Source organism: Phocoena sinus, chromosome 6 (genome assembly GCF_008692025.1).
Source record: "Phocoena sinus isolate mPhoSin1 chromosome 6, mPhoSin1.pri, whole genome shotgun sequence".
Taxonomy (NCBI): domain Eukaryota; kingdom Metazoa; phylum Chordata; class Mammalia; order Artiodactyla; family Phocoenidae; genus Phocoena; species Phocoena sinus.
This window is the reverse complement of record NC_045768.1, coordinates 10,209,978-10,231,008: the sequence shown is the minus strand read 5'-3', so window position 1 is coordinate 10,231,008 and position 21,031 is coordinate 10,209,978. Positions and strand designations below refer to the sequence as shown.

Here is a 21,031-nt window from a genome sequence, read left to right as displayed (position 1 = left end):
GAGGTAGGTAATTACTATTCCCATTCTAGAGATGAAGAACCTAGAGCTCAGAGAGGGTGAACTTGCCAAATGTCAAGGTAGATGGTTAGTGCGGGACCCTGGATGTGAACCCAAGTATGTCTGTCTGCTTCCCACTCTGCTAACATAGCTCTGTGCAGCAGGCACTCCTGTGATTTCCTTCCTTAGCTGGTTCCTCCAATTCCTAGGATAGAACAACTCAGCCCTCCTGATTGTGGGGTTCTCTGAAACATAGACATAAGTGAGCCAGCTCTCCATTTTCAGGAAAGCCACAGGGAACCTATGGTTATGAAGGAGACCACAGTAATGTAGATGAATACATCTCACTCACGACTGGTGTCTAGAGTTCATTTACACCTAGGAATAGCATTACATTTTACATACAACCAGCTCTGCGCCAGTCACTGGGCACTAAGCAGTTTATATACATTAGCTCATGTATTCCCCACCATAACCTTGTGACAGAAGTCTTATTAGCTCCATTTTACAGACCGGTGACACTGGGGCCCAGAGAAAAGTATCTTCCGCAAAAATAGATATTACCTTGATGAACTTTTTATTCCTTGCACTTTTTACAAGCGTACCTTGTTATTTGTTTTTCTGTTTAATCTCTCTCTAGTTTGTAAACTCCAGGAGGCCAGGGGTCAGGTTTGCCTGGTTCGGCATAGTGCCTGCTATAGTTACAAACGCGAATTATGGAATAAGTCAGCTCTTCAGGGCGCCAAAGCTTGAACTGGCCTAAAGACTGCACAGGGGGACTTCCCTGGTGGTCCAGTGGTAAAGAATCCACCATACAATGCAGGGGACGCAGGTTTGATCCCTGGTCAGGGAACTAAGATCCCACATGCCGCGGGGCAGCTAAGCCTGTGTGCCACAACTACTGAGCCCGTGTGCCACAAACTACAGAGCCCATGCACCCTGGAGCCTGCGCACCACAACTAGTGAGAAAAAACCCACAGGCCACAACTAGAGAGAAGCCCACGGGCCACAACTAAGATCCTCCGTGCCACAACTAAGACCCGACACATACCCAAATAAATTAATTAAAAAAAAAAAGACTACGTAGGGAAATTTCACACCTAGGAAAGCACGCTCAACTCTCCCTTTCAGAAACCATTCTAACAACCGCTGGAACTGAAAATATCCTAGCTCCTTTAAAATAGCCCAAGGGATTTGGGTCACCTAACTGGATGCCCAACCCCTGGCATTTCGCTTGTAAGTCGTCTCCAAGTAGCTCTGGCTTACTTACTCAGCCAGGGAGGTAGGGCCCCGGGACGACCCGGCCAGTTTAGTTCTGGAGAAACACACAGCTGGGTCGAACCCAGGCCGCTAGGACCCCTCCCGTCTCCTTTCCAAGGGCGCGCCCTGGGGACCCGGCCCTGGGAGTGAAGAGCGGTTGGCCGGGGCGCTCTTCCGGGGTCTGAAGGAGGGGCGAAGATCCAAGAACCGCCCCTATTGGGGCGGAGCCACGGCCCCAGGACTGGCGTAAGCCGCCTCAGGTAATGCGGTCCGGAGGTGGGGGGGCTCCGGGACCCTGGTTTGAAGCGTTCCTGGGCGGGGTGGGGCGGGGGCGCCGCATCCTTTAAGGGAGTGGAGTTGGGCTGGGTGGAAAGCACTCGGGAGACCTCCTCTGGCTCCGGCCTAGCCACACTGACGGAAAGGAATCGGCCTGTTCTCTCCTGACCCTGTCTCCTATCCCCTAGCGCTGCCAAGCCGGGATGGGACTGGGGGATGGACCTGGCAGGGGCGGCTGCTGGAAGTCCCGGTCCAGGTGAAGTTAACCCCACTGAGCTTTAGGCTTTGGGGACAGCAGTTAGTGACTTAGGCTGAAGATTGGATTTATCCATTCACCTCCCAGAAACCTCATCCATTTTCTTTCTTCATTCACTCATCCCTCACTTCTGCTCTATGCCGGGCCTCTTGGTTGGTTCTCTGAATGAATCTGAGAGGCCCAGCTCGCTTGGAATTTAGTCTAGTGGAATTTATTCTAGAATCTAGAGAGTTTTAAATAGATGATTACATTCAGGGTGATCCCTGCAATGACGATAGCTTAATAGATACCTTCAGGTAGAGAATAAAGTAACTTGAGGATGTAAGTGGAAAGCAACAAATCAGGGAAGGTTTCACTAAGGAGGGGACATTTGAACTGGGCTTTGGAGGTTGACTAGGAGTTTTCTAGTTGACCAGAAGGGAAGGGACATTTCAGGTAAGGGAAGCAGCACAGGATGCAAGTTATGAAAGGGCCTGGCATTTTAGGGGAATAAATATAGTAAGAACAGTTCAATATAGCAAGAAATTGTAGAGGTGAGTTCCTGAAAAGAAGGTTGAGACCAGAAGGCTTTGAATGTCATGCTGAGGCCAGGATTTATCCTAGAGTTCAGTATTTCTTGGCCTTTTAAAATGTTTTCTTTTGATAAACATAAATACCTTATGACCTCTGAAAATTATTTTGATATATACCCCCCACGGACACAGAAAACTTTAGGCAAAAAACAAAAAAACTCTGTAATGGGATTATGAAAGTTGTGTCATAGTTGCCTCCCAAATATAAGTTTATATCAAAAGGTTGGTAATGCTTATTCAAATTAATCAGGCCCTAGAAATTGGTACATCAACAGGAAAATTTTTAAAGAGGCAAGTAACCTGATTTTCTGTGTTTTTTTATGTAGAAGATAATTGTAAATGTCTAAAAAGTACCTTTCTTTCTTAGGCATAGGACACCATGAAGCAGCTGCCAGTCTTGGAGCCTGGAGACAAGCCCAGGAAAGCAACATGGTCTGTAAGGAAGGATTCAAACAAAGAAACACATGAGTTATTTTTTCATTTATAAGTACTTTACTAACAAATTTGATCCTCTATGAAAAAAGGGTAGAGTTGAAACTGTCTGCGGTTTCTGGTAATTAGACTCAAACTGTCTGAGAAGGTCTTCAGAGGAAAGGTAGTGGGGCAATAATTATCACAGAGCAGATGTTGATTTTATTAAAATCCATTTGCCAGGAAGAGTAGGGCACTGACCATCTGGCATCCTCAGCTCCAACACTGTGTCTTCCCCCAAGCTCTAACTCATTTGTAAGACTTTCAGGGAATTGGATTTGGATTAAACTGGCTTCACTATTTCTTGAGCGCTTGTTCAACCAACCCTTCGTTCAGCAACTAACACTGACCTGACAGGGCCAGCCGCTGTGTAGGTGCTGCAGGTACAAAGGTGAATAGTCTCAGTGTAGCGAGGGAACAGTGACCGGTGCTGAAGCAGGACGCACAGAGGGCTGTAGAGAGGAGGCAATGCTTCTGCAGGACCTTGGAGGAGAGCCCCTGATCTGGCTTCCATGCGTCCACTCTTGCTCTCTACACATCATAAATCTGATCATGGCATTCCCTGGTTTAAAACCTTTTGTGCCTCTCCATTGGTCTTAGGATAAAAACCAGAGTCCTTAAAATGGCCCACTGGGCCCTGCGTGATCTGTCCCTGCCTGTCTTTCCAACCTCAAGTCCCGTTACTCAGCCTTCGTTCTCTTTCTCTTCCTTTAATGTGGCTTGCACTGTCCCACTCAGGAACTGTATGTGCTGGTCCCTCTACCTGGATCATCCTTTCCCCCCATCTTTTGTCCCTCTCTTTGCCCAGCTAACTTCTACTCATACTTCAGATCTCAGTTCAAATGGGGCTCCTTCAGGAAGACTTCTTTGACCACCTCTGTCCCCACCTACCTCTCCTTACAGGGTAGGGTCCCCCCGTGATATGTTCTCATACTATATATCCTGTATATATCCTGTACTCCTTTATAACACAACTGAAATGAAATGGATATTTGGAAATTATCTGTTTAGTGTTTTTCATCCCAACTAGTCTGTCAGGGCTGTAAAGGCAGGGACTTCTTTTGTCCTATTCACCATGTAGCTGGATGGCTGTGTGCTCTTGAATAAGTCATTTAACCTTTCTAAGCCACAGGTCCTCAGTTGTCAACCTCAGATGATGATAATAGTACTGTCCCCAGAGGGGTTTTGTGCAAGTTAAGTGAATCCAGGGTTGTGGCGAAGTTAGCAGCATGCATGGTATGTGGTTAGTAGTCATTCAGGTGACAATGTGGAATGTGTGAATCTGGACATCAGAAGAGAGATCTGGAAAAGAAATAGAGATTTGAAAGTCACTGATGAACATGTACGGTAGATGGGTGGTAATTGAAGCCATCAGTACATATAAAATAATTGATCAGGCAAGCAAACGTAGACTGAGAAGAGAACTCATGAGGATTGGGAGAAAGCTGGAGGGAAAGGAGTCAGAGAAGGAAACAGAAAGTGCAGCCAGACAGGTGGATAGAGAACCAAATGGAATGGGTGTGGGGAAGCCAGGTCAGGAGAAAGGTATGAGAAGGAGGGAAGAGCCAAGAGTACCAAATGCCAGAGAGGTCAGATAAGACTGGGCCTGAAAAACAGCTGCAGAGCTTTCTTTTCCAACCAGAAAGCTTGAAGAAGTGTGCTTTCTCAGTCAGCATTCAGAATAACTTTACAGAACAGAATGAATGGATCCTGTATTTGATTTTTCAAAGTCCTAGTTTTGTCTTCCATCAGGTCGAGCTTTATGAGTAATCTGGAAAAGCTCTTAAGAATCAGTGAAAAAAAAAAAAAAAAAAAGAATCAGTGAATGGGGCTTCCCTGGTGGCGCAGTGGTTAAGAATCCGCCTGCCAATGCAGGGGACATGGGTTTGAGCCCTCGTCCAGGAAGATCCCACATGCCGCGGAGCAACTAAGCCCGTGCGCCACAACTACTGAGCCTGCGCAAGCCACAACTCCTGAAGCCCGGGCTCCTAGAGCCTGTGCTCTGCAACAAGAGAAGCCACTGCAACGAAGAGTAGCCCCCACTCACTGCAACCAGAGAAAGCCCGCGTACAGCAACAAAGACCCAGTGCAGCCAAAAATAAATTAAAAAAAAAAAAAAAGAATCAGTGAATGACAGAGACTATTACATGGCAGAGGGAAGCATCACTGGCTAGTCACAAGAGCTTTGGGGCTGTTCTCATGTGATTACACATAAAGCTCTAGCCATCGTTAACTGAGTCCTTCCTGCCATGTTACAAGATTGCATCTCATTCTTCACGGGTGAGAACTATTGCTGTCTTCATTTTACAAATGAGGAAACTAAGGTTCAGAAAGGTAAAGTGACTTCCAAAAGAGCACACATCAAGAAAGCACTTGAACTGGGACTTGAACTAGGTCTGTCTGAATTTGCAAATCATGTTCATAACTACCATCCTGTGCCAGGACACACCATTGGACATTTCTGGGTATCAGTTTCCCCGTCTACCAAATGGGGACAATTACTAGCCCAGGGCATCCCCACTAAGTTAATGTAAGATGAAAGTAGTGACAAAATTGAAAAGTCAAAGGTTATGTGCAAAGGGAAGGTACTGTTCATTAATTAGGAAAATGCTGCTTTGCTGGACATGATCTAAAATGACTGTGTATGTATAAGACCCTTCATTCTGGTGACTGTTCCATGAGGAATGCAAAGAACATACTGCTGCATTTATTCTCTGCTCAGGCCTCCTGAATATACCCTCCCTTTGGCAGGTACACCTTGACCCCGGTTGGAGACAGCCCCTGTGCTCGGGTTGGCCATAGCTGCTCATATTTACCCCCTGTTGGTGATGCCGAGAGAGGGAAGGTCTTCATTGTTGGGGGAGCAGATCCAAACAGGAGCTTCTCAGATGTGCACACCATAGATCTGGGTAAGACCAACAGCTGTGGGGAATTCCCTGGCGGTCCAGTGGTTGGGACTCTGCACTTCTACTGCAGTTTGATCCCTGGTCAAGGAACTGGAATCCTGCATGCCACTCGGCGTGGCCAGACAAAAAAAAGACCAGCAGCTGCGGAGCACATGCCCTATATGGCCAGAGAGCAGGGCTTTGTGCTGCCAGCCATGACCATTCCTAAGACTATCAGTTCAGACCAGACAGTAGGGTTTTTCTCTGAGAAAATGAATGTCACTGAGAGGTCCCTAAGGTCTCAACAGACTCCAGGAATATATCCACCCAACCAAGACCTCCTTGATTTGGGGGAAAGAGTCCATATGGAGCCCTGGATAACCAGCCATTCATTCATCAACTATTTCTCTGGGAGGCATTGATGCCTCCACCTCTTCTATCCACATAGCCAATTAATCACCAAATCCTAAATATCTCTTATTTTCATCCATGTCTGTCCATTTACACTGCTACTACTGTAGGCGAAGCATCATTATCTTTCAGCTAGACTGTTACAACAGCCTCCTCACTGGTCTGCCTGCTTCCAGGTTTACCTCCTGTACACTGCATTTTCCATACTTAGCTGAGTATTTTCTAAAATATAAATCTGATCATGTCACTCCTCAATTTCAGGCTATCCCCAACTTCATTTCTTAGCTCCCCCAAACCCACACTTGCTCCACTGAATATCCTTCAGTTCCTTGAACTCTTTTGGTCTCCAACCCTTTGCATATACAGTAAATGCCCTATATAAGAATGAGTTCTTTTCCAAGAGCTCACTCATAAGTCCAGTTTGTTCTTTTTTTCCCTTAATTTTTAATTTTTGGCTGAGTTGGGTTTTTTCATTGGTGCGCGTGGGCTGCATGTGGGCTTTCTCTAGTTGCGGCGAGCAGGGGCTGCTCTTCATTGCAGTGCACGGGCTTCTCACTGTGGTGGCTTCTCTTGTTGTGGAGTGCGGGCTCTAGGTGCACGGGCTTCAGCAGTTGTGGCTCGTGGACTCTAGAGCACAGGCTCAGTAGTTGTGGTGCACGGGTTCAGTTGCTTCACGGCATGTGGGATCCTCCTGGACCAGGGCTCGAACCCATGTCCCCTGAATTGGCAGGCGGATTCCTAACCACTCTGCCACCAGGGAAGCCAATCCAATTTGTTCTTAAGTCCAAGAAAGTTAGCCTAGGTACCCAACTTTTACAGATAACGCCAGACATGTGAACAAACTTATGTGATTTGGACATGCGAATGCACGTTTACATCTTTGAAAGTTTGCAACTCAAAGGTTCGTATGTAGGGGACTTACCGTATTGTTCCCTCTGCTTGGAAGGCTCTTCCTTTTGCTTATCATCTGGCTACTATTCATCTGTCAGATCCCAGTTAAATGACACTTTCATCAGGAACCTTGCCCTGATACATCTGCCACTAGTTTAGGACTAGTTTAGGCACTGCCACTGTAAAGGAGAGACTCTTCTGTTTTCCTTCTCTATTCCCATGCCTCCTCTCAACACTAGTCTTCCGTACTTCCCTTCTGACTGACAGATGTGTGGGGATTTTCCCCCACACCAAATAATTCTGCAGCACCAGCTGGACGTCCTACAACTCAGTCCAGTTCTGCCTGGAATTAGCATCCGATTCCACAGATGAAGGGCTCAGTCCACGAGACTCTCCCTGCTCCCCTTCAGGTGCCAATCACAAGTCCACCTGTGCTTCTGACCAACCAACTATAAATGGAAGGTTCCCATGTCACCTGCCTCAGGTTCCATTAATTTGCTAGAGAGGCTCACAGAGTTCAGGAAAATAGCCAATAGAAGAGGTGCATAGGGCAAAGCATGTGGGAAGAGGCACTTCGTGCCCTGTCCAGGTGCCCCACCTTTGCAATACCTCCATGAGTTCACCAGCCTGGAAGCTCTTGCAACCCCTCCTTATTTTATGGAGGGATAAGTGAGTAAGTTATGACCATTGGTGGCTCTCTCCTCCCCCCGGAGTTGGGGGTAGGGGGCATCGTCTGGGGCTGAAAAGTTCTAACCCTGTAATGTAATGGTTAGTTCCCCTGGCAACCAGCTCCCATCCTTAGGGGCTTTCCAAAAGTCACCTCATTAACATAAACTCAGGTGTGGTTGACAGGGGATTTGTTATCAATAATAAAAGACACCTTTATCAGCCTTATCACTTAGATCGTCACAGGGATTTACAGAGCTCTGTGCCTGGAACAGATGAAGACCAAATATGTATTTCTTAATGTAAATCACAATGACACAACCACTCTTTGTGTTTCCATAGTATCCTGTACTTTCCCATCTTTATCCCCCTTCACAGCCCTTTTCACATGTGATTGTTTGTTGTCTGTCTTTTATATTGCTTCTCATTGTATCCCCAGCCATTACCACAGGGCCTGGCACAGAGTAGGTGCTTTATAAGTATTTGGATGAATGAATGAGTGACTACTATGTACCACACAATGGGAGAAGAAAATTCGTGTTTTGTTACGTGTTTTGTTAGGTCTGTGTGTAACGTTGCTGTCTACTGTTTTTTTTTTTTTAATAAATTTATTTATTTTATTTTATTTATTTTTGGGTGTGTTGGGTCTTCGTTGCTGCGTGTGGGCTTTCTCTAGTTGTGGTGAGCGGGGGCTACTCTTCGTTGCGTGCATGGGCTTCTCATTGCGGTGGCTTCTCTTGTTGCGGAGCACGGGCTCCAGGTGCGCAGGCTCAGTAGTTGTGGCTGGCGGGCTCTAGAGCGCAGGCTCAGTAGTTGTGGCCCATGGGCTTAGTTGCTCCGCGGCATGTGGGATCTTCCCAGACCAGGGCTCGAACCCGTGTCCCCTGCATTGGCAGGTGGATTCTTAACCACTGCGCCACCAGGGATGCCCCTGTGTATTGTTTTGATCTCAGTTGTTTACTAACCAAATGTGCAGGAGAGTCTACATGTAAAACTTGAAGTGGTTTGGCCTCTCTTGATAATCTTGGAAGATCTGACATCCATATGCCTGTATGTCTACATGGTGACAGTTTTTTGCAACTGAGCTGCCACCTATCAGTGGGGCTCTCATTCTCCAATTTCCTCCAATCCTCTGTAGGCATTTGAATTTCTATACCCTGCACTAAGAAATCAAAGGTAAATTAAATCTCTTTCAGCTCTCAAGAAGCTTGCTGTCTAGTACAATTACAATTCTTTCGTGACGTATTACTAGCTTTGTGACTCTGGCTAAACCACCTAAACCATCTGGACTTCAGTGTCCCATAAAACAGGGATAATAACTTGCTTCACTTGGCACTTGTAATGATGTAACAAGATAATGCCTGTAAAGGTCATATGTAAGTGGTTTACTAATTAAAATAACCAATAAGTTAGGTATTAAGTCTGTGAAATTGTTTTAGCCAGAAGTCATTTACTTGCAGGTAATAGAAGCTCTCTTAAACCAGCAAAAAAAAAAAAAGAAAGAATCCAAAGGTAGAAGATTTGGCCTAGCCTCAGGAGAGAGTGGAAGCAAGAACTAGAAAGCTGTCAAAACCCATCTACTTCCTCCCTCACTCTCTTTGGAGAGATCTGCTTCTTTATGTAGATGTTTCATTCTTCTCTTCCCCATACTTTGGCTTTCTCTCCTTCTCCACACATGGTAGAAGATGGCCACCCAAACCCAGAAATCTGCTTGAATTCCAAATTCTTGGGAGAGAGGATCTGATTGGCCCATTTTGGGTCCAGTGACTACCTTTGACCCTATCAGTTAAGGCTAGAAAGTCAAGGTGGAGTACAACCAAGTCTCCTGGGATCTATCCCTGGGGTTGGGAGAGTGGGGACAGTTCCCATAGAAGAGGGTTTATGGATGAGTCAGACGCCCCCCCACCAAGTGTCTGATATAAAAATTTTTGGAGGTTGGCCACATTCCCTTTAAGTGCTCTGATGGTTGTTCACTTATGCTTTTGACCCTTTTCTCCTCAGTACCCTCCCCCAAGTTTGTCAACCAATATAAGCCATTGGCAGCCCCAATCTAGGAACTGGGTGAAATGCTTTCTAGGAACACACCAGTGGGATTTAGCCACCTCGGAGGGCCTCTTGCCCCGGTACGAGCATGCCAGCTTTGTTCCCTCCTGCACACCTCACAGCATCTGGGTGTTTGGAGGTGCCGACCAGTCAGGAAATCGAAATTGCCTACAAGTTCTGAATCCTGGTAAGTAGCCAAAGGTTTTTTATTTACCAAAACGGATAAATAAATCCAATTCCAGTACCTGTACCAAAGTGCTTTCGGATTGTACTGACTAACCCGCTTAAGTTTGCTGACCTCATAGAAAATAGAAATTTTAACTTCTGGCAGAATCTGAAAAGAATAGAGTTACATTTTGTTTTCCTCGTAACGTGTACAAATTATCCATTTCTTAAAAGCCAAAGCTGGATGAGGCTTCAGAGAAAAGCTATGCCAAGTGGGCAACCCAGGTCCCACAAGGGGAAGTGACTTTCCTAAAGTCACCAGGGAGCCAGGGACTGGGGCAGGCTAGAACCCAAATCACCTACATCGGAGGTCTCAGATGGGGGCGATGGTGCCCCCCAGGGGACAGTTGGCTATGTCACACCTCGGGGCAGCGAATCAAGTGGGTAGAGGCCAGAGTCACTGCCATACATCCTGTAATGCACAGGAAGGCCCCTCACAATAAAGAATTATATGGTCTAGAAGGTCAGTAGTGCCAAAGTTAAGAAACCCTGATCTAGATCCTCCTAGTATGTTTCTTTTAGTCAGAAAGTGCAAAGCTCCTGACAAGTCTCACTGGTGGTTTTATCATAGAGGAAGCAGTTTGGGGACATCACTACTGCGAGGATGTTGCTGAACCACCCGTGGGAGGTGGACCTGACTTTTTGTCAGTTAAAAACATTTTTTTTGCTGTTTTTCTCTTTATAAATATAGTTTATATTCATTGTAAAATATTTGAAAAGTGTAAATAAGTGGACAAAAGCCATCCACAATCCTGTGACCTAAGGCTATTAATGACAGTTCTGTGTACTTCCTTTCTGTCTTTTCTCTGCATTTTTATAAACCTGAGATCATCCTATTTCACCACTACGCACTTGTATCTTTTTCTTTTTAATTTCATAATTAGCACAGAAATAATTCCCTATTAATAAGGCTTTGTTGAAATCCTTTTTAATGGCTGAATCACACTATTTAAAGATTTTTTAAAATTTAATTTATTTTTGGCTGCATTGGGTCTTAGTTGCGGCACATGGGATCTTTCTTGTGGCGCATGGGCTTCTCTCTAGTTGTAGCGTGTGGGTTTTCTCTCTCTAGTTGTGGCGCGCAGGCTCCAGGGCACATAGGCTCTGTAGTTTGCGGCACGCGGACTCTCTAGTTGAGGCGCGAGGGCTTAGTTGCCCCGTGGCATGTAGGATCTTAGTTCCCTGACCAGGCATCGAACCCGCATCCCCTGCTTTGTAAGGTGGATTCTTTACCACTGTACCACCAGGGAAGTCCCTCAATTTTTATGACAATACCATAATTCCCCGGTTGTTTTTTTTTTAACATATAGGTTGTCTTCAGATTTTTATCATTATAAATAACAAAGCATTGAACATCTTTGTTCAGAAATCATTGACTGTATTTCAGATTATTGCCTTAGGGGCTTCCCTGGTGGTGCAGTGGTTAAGAGTCTGCCTGCCAATGCAAGGTACATGGGTTCAAGCCCTGGTCCGGGAAGATCCCACATGCCACAGAGCAACTAAGCCCGTGTGCCACAACTACTGAGCCTGTGCTCTAGGGCCTGCGAGCCACAACTACTGGGCCCACTCACTACAACTACTGAAGCCCACGCACCTAGAACCCATGCTCCGCAACGAGAAGCCACCTCAACGAGAAGCCTGTGCACCACAACGAAGAGTAGCCCCCGCTCGCTGCAAGTAGAGAAAGCCCACACGCAGCAACGAAGACCCAAAACAGCCAAAAATAAGTAAATAAAAAGAAAAAAAAGTTCTTCCATGTTTAAAAAAAAAGAATTATTGTCTTAGAGCTCATGCCCAGAAATAAAAGAACTAGATAAAACACTGGACTTTAAGGATTTTAGTACATGCTATCAAATTGCTCTCCAGAAAGATTTTTTTTAAACTTTTTTTCTTTTTGGCTGCACTGCATGGCTCGCGGGATCTCAGTTCCCCAACCAGGGATTGAACGCAAGCCACGGCAATGAAAGCCCAGAATCCTAACCACTAGACCACCAGGGAATTCCCTATCCAGAAAGAATTTTTTCAACTTATCCTCTCTGCAACTGTGTTTAATAGTTCTTGTTTCACTCCTGACCAGTATCGAATTTATCATTTTTAAGCACTGCTAATTTGATAGGCAAAAAACCCCTTGTATCTAATTGTTTAAATATGCATTTTGTTAATTACTAGGAATCTGGACATTTTTCACGTAACAGTCAACTCTTGCCCAGTTCCCTCTATCGATAACAGGTTTATTTTTACAACAGCTGGTCTTTGTCATTTTGGGATAGTAACAGTTCCTACCTTGTTAAGTTTGGCAAGAATTTAAATTAACTCAAATCTGGCACATACTTAATGCTCAATAATTGTTGTTGTGGTTGATGTAGCTATGGTTCGACAGATGGAAATCAGTTCTAGATTGGACGGAGATCAGTTCCTTTGATTTTCAATGATGGCATCTATTTAAATAAAATACAGTGAGAATTTGGAAAGCTTTTGTCAAAGGAATTGATTTTCCACCAGATCCTTTTTCTCTCCTAGAAAGTATAGTTTGACACCATGCCCAAGAAATATGAAAGATGTAGGGGAATCATTAGTTGCTTTTGTTACTAAGGCGAGTTCCTCAGCTGGCTTAGAACTCCTTTTGTATTATTTGTGCTAATGTTTGGCTTGGTAGCCACACCATCCCAGGATCTTCTGAACTTGGAGGTTGTGCCCCTTCTAACTCCCCCTAAAATCCAAAAACTACCCAAGACCTGTAGCTATAGAGACAATTACATTATGCTTTGTTTTGGGTTTTTTTTTTTTTTTTTGTCCATGCAGCTTGCGGGTCTTAGTACCCCAATCAAGGATCGAACCCGTGCCCCCTGCAGTGGAAGCGTGGAATCTTAACCACTGGACCACCAGGGAAGTCCCCATTATGTTTTGGATATAGGCTGAGACTTGTTTGGTCTCCAGGTTCATGTTTTGAGTCCTACACATATTACACATGCTTCGTGCGCCACTTTTTATACTGAATGAAGACCTTTACAAAAGGCACAGAATTTCCCAGTCAAGAAATAATTCCTGGGAATTCCCTGGCACTTTCATGCCGTGGGGTCAGGTTCAATCCCTGATTGAGGAACTAACATCCCACAAGCCATGTGACACGGGAGGGAAGGAGGAAGGGAAGGAGGAAGAATTCCTGGTGTGTTGCAGTGGAATAAGTATGGGAGTTTTGACAGATCTGTGTTCAGAACCCTGCTCTCCTACTCACTAACACTGTGACCCGGGAGAAAGGATTTAGACTTTCTGAGCTTCAGTTCCCTCATCTGCAAAGTGGAGATACTTTCCATCCACCTCCCAGGGTTGACTGAGGATGTCGGGGATGGCAGAGTGCTCAGGGCAATGATTCCGCACAAGGGAGGTGCTCAGTTACTGCTTGTGTTTCTATAAAATTCATGCTTCATTCTGGAAAGAAATAAGCTTCTGTACACCTACCCACGTGGTGAAATTTTATTCTCAAGTTAGAAGAGTGGAAAATACATAGATCTTGGTGGTGTTGAAACAGAATTTGAATCCCAACTCAGCCATTTACTAGCCATGTAACCTTAAATGAGTGACTTAATCTGTCTCTGCTTCAATTCCTTATCTGTAAAATGAGGAAACTAGTATTTATTTAGTACTTACTGTGTAGTAGGGACAATTACTGCTACTACTGAAACTGTAATAATATTGTCTACTTTCTTTTAATGGCCACATATCCTGAGAAACTTGGCACATTTAGTTTCTTGCATCTAGTGGGAATGAATTTTAGCAGCTGTTGGGCTCCTCTGAATGGGCACAGGGCAGGGTAGTCAGTCATCAAAGGGGAGGAGGGTTCAGAGAGGATGTTTGAAGGCCTCCAAAAACAAATTGGCCTCATTCTTAATTGTACTTGTGGCTTTTCAATCTTGGGAATTTGGGTCTATCTGGGCAAACTCTAAGTATTGCCCCCTACCCCTCCTTGAATTTGGTGGCATGAGATCCCCGCCTAGACCTACACTGTCTGCCTTAAGGATTGGGGTTTGCAAAGTGACCTTGCCCAGCCCCAGAGTTGATGTCAGAGGCCCCTCAGCCTGGGTGTTTTAGATACCTACCTTCTCTGTGGACCAGAAACGAGGACTTGGACTATGCCAAAGGTGACCAGCCCACCACCATCCCCAAGAACATTCCACACGTCATCAGCAACCATCGGAAACCAGCTGTATGTCTTTGGGGGCGGAGAGAGAGGCGCCCAGCCCGTGCAGGATGTGAAGCTGCATGTGTTTGATGCAAGTATGGACTCAGGGGAACCGTGGGGCTGCCACTTACCTGGTCGGGGTTACCCCGGCCTGCAACTTACCCGATGTAGGAAGCAGAGGTTAGAATATGACAGCCTGGCTGTGTGTCTCACTTCTAGACTTCTTCAGTATATCTCTTAGCTGATATCTTCTACCCATAGCAAAATTTGCATGTAAAAAGGAATAATTGATCAAATTTAAAAATTTAAACAGTATAGTTTATAAAGCAAAAAAGTAAAATGTTGCCCCTTACACCTTTCCTTCCCACTCCCCAGACAGAGGTAAACACTGTTAGCCATTCCTAATGTCTACCTCCAGAATTTTCTGTGCAATTATAAATCATATGCACATGTGTTTATGAACATCTGTGAATTTTCTATGGATTTTGAAATTATATAAAAACTTTAAAACACACACATAGAATTATTAAATTATAAATGTTGGTCTGCCTCTTACTTTTGCAGGTCTAAGTGTAGATCTTAGTACTAGTCGAAAGTATAAACTTTGAAGCCATAGGACAGGGACTCAAGACCAGATCTGACATCTAGTTTCTGTATTACTTAAGACTAATTTCTTAATCTCTCTAGGCCTTAGTTTGCTGATCTGTAAAATAGAGATAGTAATAGTGCCTACCACAAAGAGTTGGAAAGATTAAATGAGATAATGTGATATAGTGCATAGCACAGTGCCTGACACACAGGAAGCACCTAATAAATAATCACTGTATTATCATTATTATTCCTTCATTTAATCACACATCATGGATCTTTCCTAAGTCAGAAATTTCCTTGCAAAGCATATCTTTCTGTGGGAATCCCTATTCATTCAGTCATTTTCCTATTGACTGACATTTTGCTGACAGTGTTACAGTGAATATATACATTAATTTCTGTACATGTTACAACATTTAATATGGACTAGATGCTAGGAAGTGGAATTACGTAGGGTCAAAATGGTATGAACATTTAAAATTGTGAGACCTCTTGCCAAATTTTTGTCTAAGTAGTATTTATTTACATTTCTTCCTCTTACTAGTGGGCATTTATGAATACTTTACAAATAGCATGTGACAAAAATAATTTTCATGTGTGTTTTTGCAGCCTTTTTTGAAAAAAGGCAATAAGCAAAATTTCAAACTTAAAAAGTTTAAGAATTAAGACACGTCACAGTATGACTTTATCCAGAAAGAATGAACTGTGTGATTCTTTTAAAGCGGTTTTAAATTTTTAAATAATATTGGTTTTGAATATATAAAACTGTAAGAGAAAAAAATATATATGTATATATACGTAAAATACTGTCACCCCAAAATTGTTAACATTTAGGTACAACTATGGTGTGTTTTTTTTTTAAATAGCAGAGATAATTCTAGGTGTACTATTTGTATCCTGTATTTTTCACTTAAGCATTTCCCCTGTAATCACAAAGTTCTTTCAGTGTTTTTAATGAATACATAGTATTCTATCATGACTGTAGCAATAACTCACCCATTCACCTGTTGATGGACTTAGGCTATTTCCAATTCTTCTCTATTACAAACAATGCTGTGGTAAACATATTTATGCATAAACTTTTTCTGATTATTTCAAATGTATTCTTTGGGACTCTAGGGGCTCCTTGAACAACCTTCAGGCATGTCACAAATGGTAATTCAGAGATAAGTTGTTTGGCAGGCTTTTGTCTCAGATAATTTTTGTAGCACTCCTTTAAGACTTATCTGGTATGTTGAAATGATTAATTTTCCTGAATTCTATATATGTACAATTTTGAAGATATGAAGGGTTTTCAACACGTAAAATACATCTGCACTATTTGGATCATACCCATATTAATAACTCTCATGTATTGAGTACTTTCTCTGTGCCTGTGCTTTCCGTATATTATCTCATTTAATCCACGCTTCAACCCTGAGAGGTAGGTATTATCAGGTAATTTCTCCTCATTTTACAACTACAGAAACTGAAGCTTATAGAAGTAACTGGTGCAAGGCCACATAGTTATTCAATGAAATAACCTGGTTTTAACTCCAAATCCCATGCTCTAACCATTATCCTACACAACCACTTCAGGAGGCCCTGCTAACTTTAAAAGTAGTCTATTTTTTTCTCCACCCTTCCAGCAAATCAATTAAGAATATTGTCTTAAAAAAGAGAAAACTCAAAAAAAAAAAAAAAGAAAACTCTGAAGGCCTGTCCCAGAAGAAGTAGATTCATTCTTTTTAACTCTGTGGCAGTTCTAGGTTGAAGAAACTTAAGGGAGGTCTTTTTTTGATTCAAAGCAAGAAGTGGTTCCTTATTGCCCAGTAGAAGGGGCAGGCATATTAGGCAGTGAATTCTCCAGCCCTGGATGTGTACCAGTAGAGGCTGTAAAGGCTGTGGATGGAGGGAGGCCTGGGTTGGGTTGGCAAGTTGCAGTGAATGACCCCCCAGGTCCCTTTCTGCTTGGAGCATCTCTGCTTACTGGGAGGTGAGGCTTGGTATATTTCTCGGGTTCTTGCTTCATAGCTTTGTCATCTAACGTCACTGAATTAATTTTTCTAGATACCCTGACCTGGTCACAACCAGAGACACTTGGAAAACCTCCATCCCCCCGGCACGGTCATGTGATGGTGGCAGCAGGGACAAAGCTCTTCATCCATGGAGGCTTGGCAGAGGACAGTTTCTATGATGATCTCCATTGCATTGATATCAGTAAGTAGGGTGGAGGGCATGGGGGCTTGTCTGCTTAAGATTAAATAAAATAGCTTTGATTGACTAGAGCCTTGCTCTTGACCAGCCAGCAGAATCTTCACTAGATTCTGTGAAATGTGGCCTGAATAATAATAAGAAATAATAATAACAATAAAAGCAGGTATTTCTGTTTGCCATGTACCTACCCATTCATTATTTCTTCTCCTTCCAACAACCCTGCTCTTTCATTAAAATTCATTATGCTTTGTGTTTCCCGACTGGATTTCTTTCAAGCAGTACCCATTAACCCCATGGATAACTTGTAGAGTGTGTCTGGAGGTGGACAACCAGAACTGTCCCGCTAAATTGTTAAGAACACTGAGAAAAGGAAAGTTAGTGGTAACATGAGAATTGTCTTTAAGTGTCTGAAGGGCTGATGTGCCCTAGAGAGCCTGGACTCTTTCTGGATCATTCTTGCAGACTATGAGCTCCTTTAGGGCAGAGACTTTGTCTCTTTTTTTCCGCCAGTGTATTTCCAGCATTGAGCACAGTGTCTGGCAGGTCTTGAGTGATGAGTGCATATCTGTTAAGAGTGGACAGATAGGGACTTCCCTGGTGGTCCAGTGGTTAAGACTCCGCGCTTCCACTGCAGGGTGCATGGGTTCGATCCCTGGTTGGGGAACTAAGATCCTGTATGCTGCACAGTGCAGCCAAAAAATTAAAAATATTTTTTTTTAAAAGTGGACAGATGGGGCTTCCCTGGTGGCGCAGTGGCTGAGAGTCTGCCCGCCAATGCAGGGGACACAGGTTCGAGCCCTGGTCCGGGAAGATCCCACATGCCGCAGAGCAACTAGGCCCGTGAGCCACAATTACTGAGCCTGCGCGTCTGGAGCCTGTGCTCCGCAACAAGAGAGGCCGCGATAGTGAGAGGCCCGCGCACCGCGATGAAGAGTGGCCCCCGCTTACCACAGCTGGAGAAAGCCCTCGCACAGCAACCAAGACCCAACACAGCCATAAATAGATAAATAAATAAATTTAAAAAAAAAAAAAAAAAAAAGTGGACAGATGAACAAATGAATATGTTCTGCGTTGCTCCAGACGACAGGAATTGGAACTATGGGCAGAATGCATGAGAACTGCTGTGCAATGTATCGGGCTACTTTGCCAAACAATAGGTTCTCTGGTTTGGTGACATCTGAGGCCAGCTGATACTGGCTGGGATTCCTGCATTGCCTAGGATATTTGGCTGGACTGGGTGATTCTCCCTTCCAACTCTGAGTTGCTGGACCCCTGCCTTGAACTGACAGATGGAAAATATCTTCACAGAAGCATTCCTTGCAAGCAGTCAAACAGAGTTTTAATGCTTATTTTATTTATTTTTTCTTAAAAAAATTTTTTTTTTAATTTAGCTTTTTGGCTGCCTTGAGTTTTAGTTGAGGCACACAGGATCTTCATTGCAGCATGTGGGATCTTTCATTGCAGTGCACGGGCTTCTCTCTAGTTGTGGCGTGTGGGTTTTCTCTTCTCTAGTTGTGATGCACGGGCTCCAGAGAGCGTGGGCTCTTGTAGTTTGTGGCACGGGGGTTCTCTAGTTGAGGCACGCGAGCTCAGTAGTTGCAGCGCATGGGCTTTGTTGCCTCACAGCATGTGAGATCTTAGTTCCCTGACTAGGGATCAAACCTGCATCCCCTGCATTGGAAGGTGGATTCTTTACCACTGGACCACAAGGGAAGTCCCTTAATGCTTATTTTAAAAAAGGAAGTCCTTTTCTCTTATGCAAGGAACTACTTCCTAACTATTTTTCCTCCTTTCCAGCCCAGGTAGTTCTCTAAAACCTAAAATCCAGCGATATCCTGCCTCATTTAAATTCTTGTCTGAAAAGTTGCAACTACCTGCAGATATAGGTTGGAAATAGGTGCCGAGGCAGCACATTACAGCATAGAGAACACAGGTTTTGGAGTCAGACCTGAGTACAATTCTAGCTGTGCCACCTGCTAGCTGTGGGATCTCCGACAACTCTCTTTCCCTCTCTAATCCTATTTCTTCATCTTTAAGAAGAAAGAAGGTAGGCAGAAGTAATAGCAATTGCATACCGCTATTAAGAGAATGAAGTAAGCAAGATACTTAAAGTGTCTAGCCAGTACTCACAAAGTTGTTTCTTAAGGAACTGTATTTCAAACATGCACGTATATGCACATACAGGCATGCTTGCACACACAAAACACACACACACACACACACAGTTGGAACCTCACCTACTTCTGGGCTCCAAAATACTTAATGGTGATGGTCACCAAAGACTGGATCACATTCCTCAGTGTGCTCCAAAGACCACCCACATCAGAATCACCTGGGATGCTTGTTAAAAATTATGGATTACTGAGCCCCTCCCTCCCTCCCTGGACTAGCCAAACAGAATTTCAGCTCCCCCAGTGATTTTTGTGCATACCAAACCTTGCTATAGGATCTCTCAGAGCTCTCAGTGAATGAAGTTCAGTGATTGGTTTGCAAACTGCAGCAGTCTGACAGGTTAAGTTGGAAACCACAGTCTAGGCCATGTTGTACCTAAACACTTTCTATCTCTTGGCAGGTGACATGAAGTGGCAGAAGCTAAGTCCCACTGGGGCAGCTCCCACAGGCTGTGCTGCCCACTCAGCTGTGGCTGTAGGAAAGCACCTGTATATCTTTGGAGGGATGACTCCCACTGGAGCCCTGAGCACAATGTACCAGTATCACATAGGTGAGCAGGTGTTGTTCACTGTGAGTCTTTAAGCAAATGTGACCATTCTTTGAAAAGTATCACAATGCTTTTTGGTCTTTCATTTTGGTCCCTCCACATCTAAATCCGAAAGAATGACAACCAAACTTTTAGGGAATGACATCATCAAAGCAGTAACAGTGCCATTAGGGGTTTTTCTCTTTTATTTCCTGTTTCTGTTAGGGCTCAGGTGATACAGCACATCACAGAGCATTTCTGGAAATTTCTTAACACAGACCCTTTTCTTTTTTTTTTTTTCCAAAATAGAAAAGCAGCATTGGACCTTGCTTAAATTTGATAGTTTTCTACCCCCTGGACGATTGGACCATTCCATGTGTATCATTCCATGGCCAGTGACATGTACTTCTGAGAAAGAAGATTCAAATTCTGCCACTCTAAACTGTGCTGCTGAGAAAGGGGATTCCACTGAGAAAGGAGTAACCCAAGGTGGTGACTCTCACGAAGAAGGTCAGACTGACACACTACTCTGTTTTGTGTTTGGTGGGATGAATACGGAAGGGGAAATCTATAATGATTGTATTGTGACTGTAGTTGATTAATAAAACCACATTTTTACTACTTTTAAATGTCAATTACTTTCAGAAAAGTTAAATGAAACCTTAGTTGTTTCATACCTCCAAAATCTTCTGCACTATATATCCCTCTGGCTTTTACCTACTTTGGTAGGTAAAGAGATGAACTGGATAGCCCAGGGCAAAAACCTCTATTATATAGTTTTACCAGCAATACAACCCAGGTAACTAATAGATTGGCTGATTGTTAAGAATACTAATCACAAAAATGTTGCAGAAATCCTAATTGCTAGATACAACAAAAGCTGCAGAAATTAGGGAGTGGACATTCACAGGCAGAAGTGTTTTTAATATTCATGAGCTGCTCCTCAGAAAGAGTTGCAGACTGTTGGCTCTTGGTATTGAGAGCCACTGGCCCTTATCTGTCCCCACTATGCCCTATCCCACTGCACATAGCACTGCAGGTCATTTTTTTTGGGTCTCTCACCTGTTGCTGCCCCTCCTGTTGCGGAGCACAGGCTCCAGACACGCAGGCCCAGCGGCCATGGCCCACAGGCCCAGCCGCTCCGAGGCGTGTGGGATCCTCCCGGACCAGGACTAGGGCATGAACCCGTGTCCCCTGCATCGGCTGGCGGACTCCCAACCACTGCACCATCAGGGAAGCCCTGCAGGTCATTTTTAACGTTTGTATGGACGTTGGCCTGAAGACCCTCTGTCCAAATGCTTTTGGGCAACGCAGCAGAGGTCCAGGCCTCAGAGTAAAACTATCACACTGTCAGGTCCTAGTTCTGCAAGTTAACCTTTCAGCTGGTTGCCCATCGATAAAATACCTATCCTT

The 21,031-nt window shown here is 44.1% G+C and overlaps 1 protein-coding gene across 7 annotated transcripts; it reads left to right on the top strand.

Annotated features, from left to right (window-relative positions):
- Nucleotides 1-1,460: 1,460 nt before the first annotated feature.
- On the top strand, nucleotides 1,461-20,748 carry RABEPK (Rab9 effector protein with kelch motifs). 7 transcript variants are annotated; one of them, XM_032634474.1, is made up of 8 exons: nucleotides 1,461-1,517; nucleotides 2,729-2,793; nucleotides 5,584-5,741; nucleotides 9,763-9,915; nucleotides 14,067-14,228; nucleotides 16,774-16,923; nucleotides 19,493-19,642; nucleotides 19,928-20,238. In XM_032634474.1, exons 2-8 carry the CDS (start codon nucleotides 2,741-2,743, stop codon nucleotides 20,218-20,220), a joined length of 1,119 nt encoding a protein of 372 aa, XP_032490365.1. In that variant the 5' UTR covers nucleotides 1,461-1,517; nucleotides 2,729-2,740; the 3' UTR covers nucleotides 20,221-20,238. The 7 variants fall into 7 exon arrangements, with proteins under 7 accessions (XP_032490365.1, XP_032490370.1, XP_032490371.1 ...); XM_032634475.1 differs by lacking the exon at nucleotides 1,461-1,517 and adding an exon at nucleotides 1,670-1,789; XM_032634479.1 differs by lacking the exon at nucleotides 9,763-9,915 and having other exon boundaries at nucleotides 1,479-1,517; nucleotides 19,928-20,748.
- Nucleotides 20,749-21,031: the final 283 nt, after the last annotated feature.

Excerpts from the sequence above, each read along its gene's own strand:
- RABEPK (XM_032634474.1), top strand. The coding sequence starts at position 2,741 with ATGAAGCAGCTGCCAGTCTTGGAGCCTGGAGACAAGCCCAGGAAAGCA. Across the intron at positions 2,794-5,583 it reads AAGCCCAGGAAAGCAACATG|GTACACCTTGACCCCGGTTG; the intron begins GTCTGTAAGGAA and ends TCCCTTTGGCAG. Across the intron at positions 5,742-9,762 it reads TGTGCACACCATAGATCTGG|GAACACACCAGTGGGATTTA; the intron begins GTAAGACCAACA and ends AATGCTTTCTAG.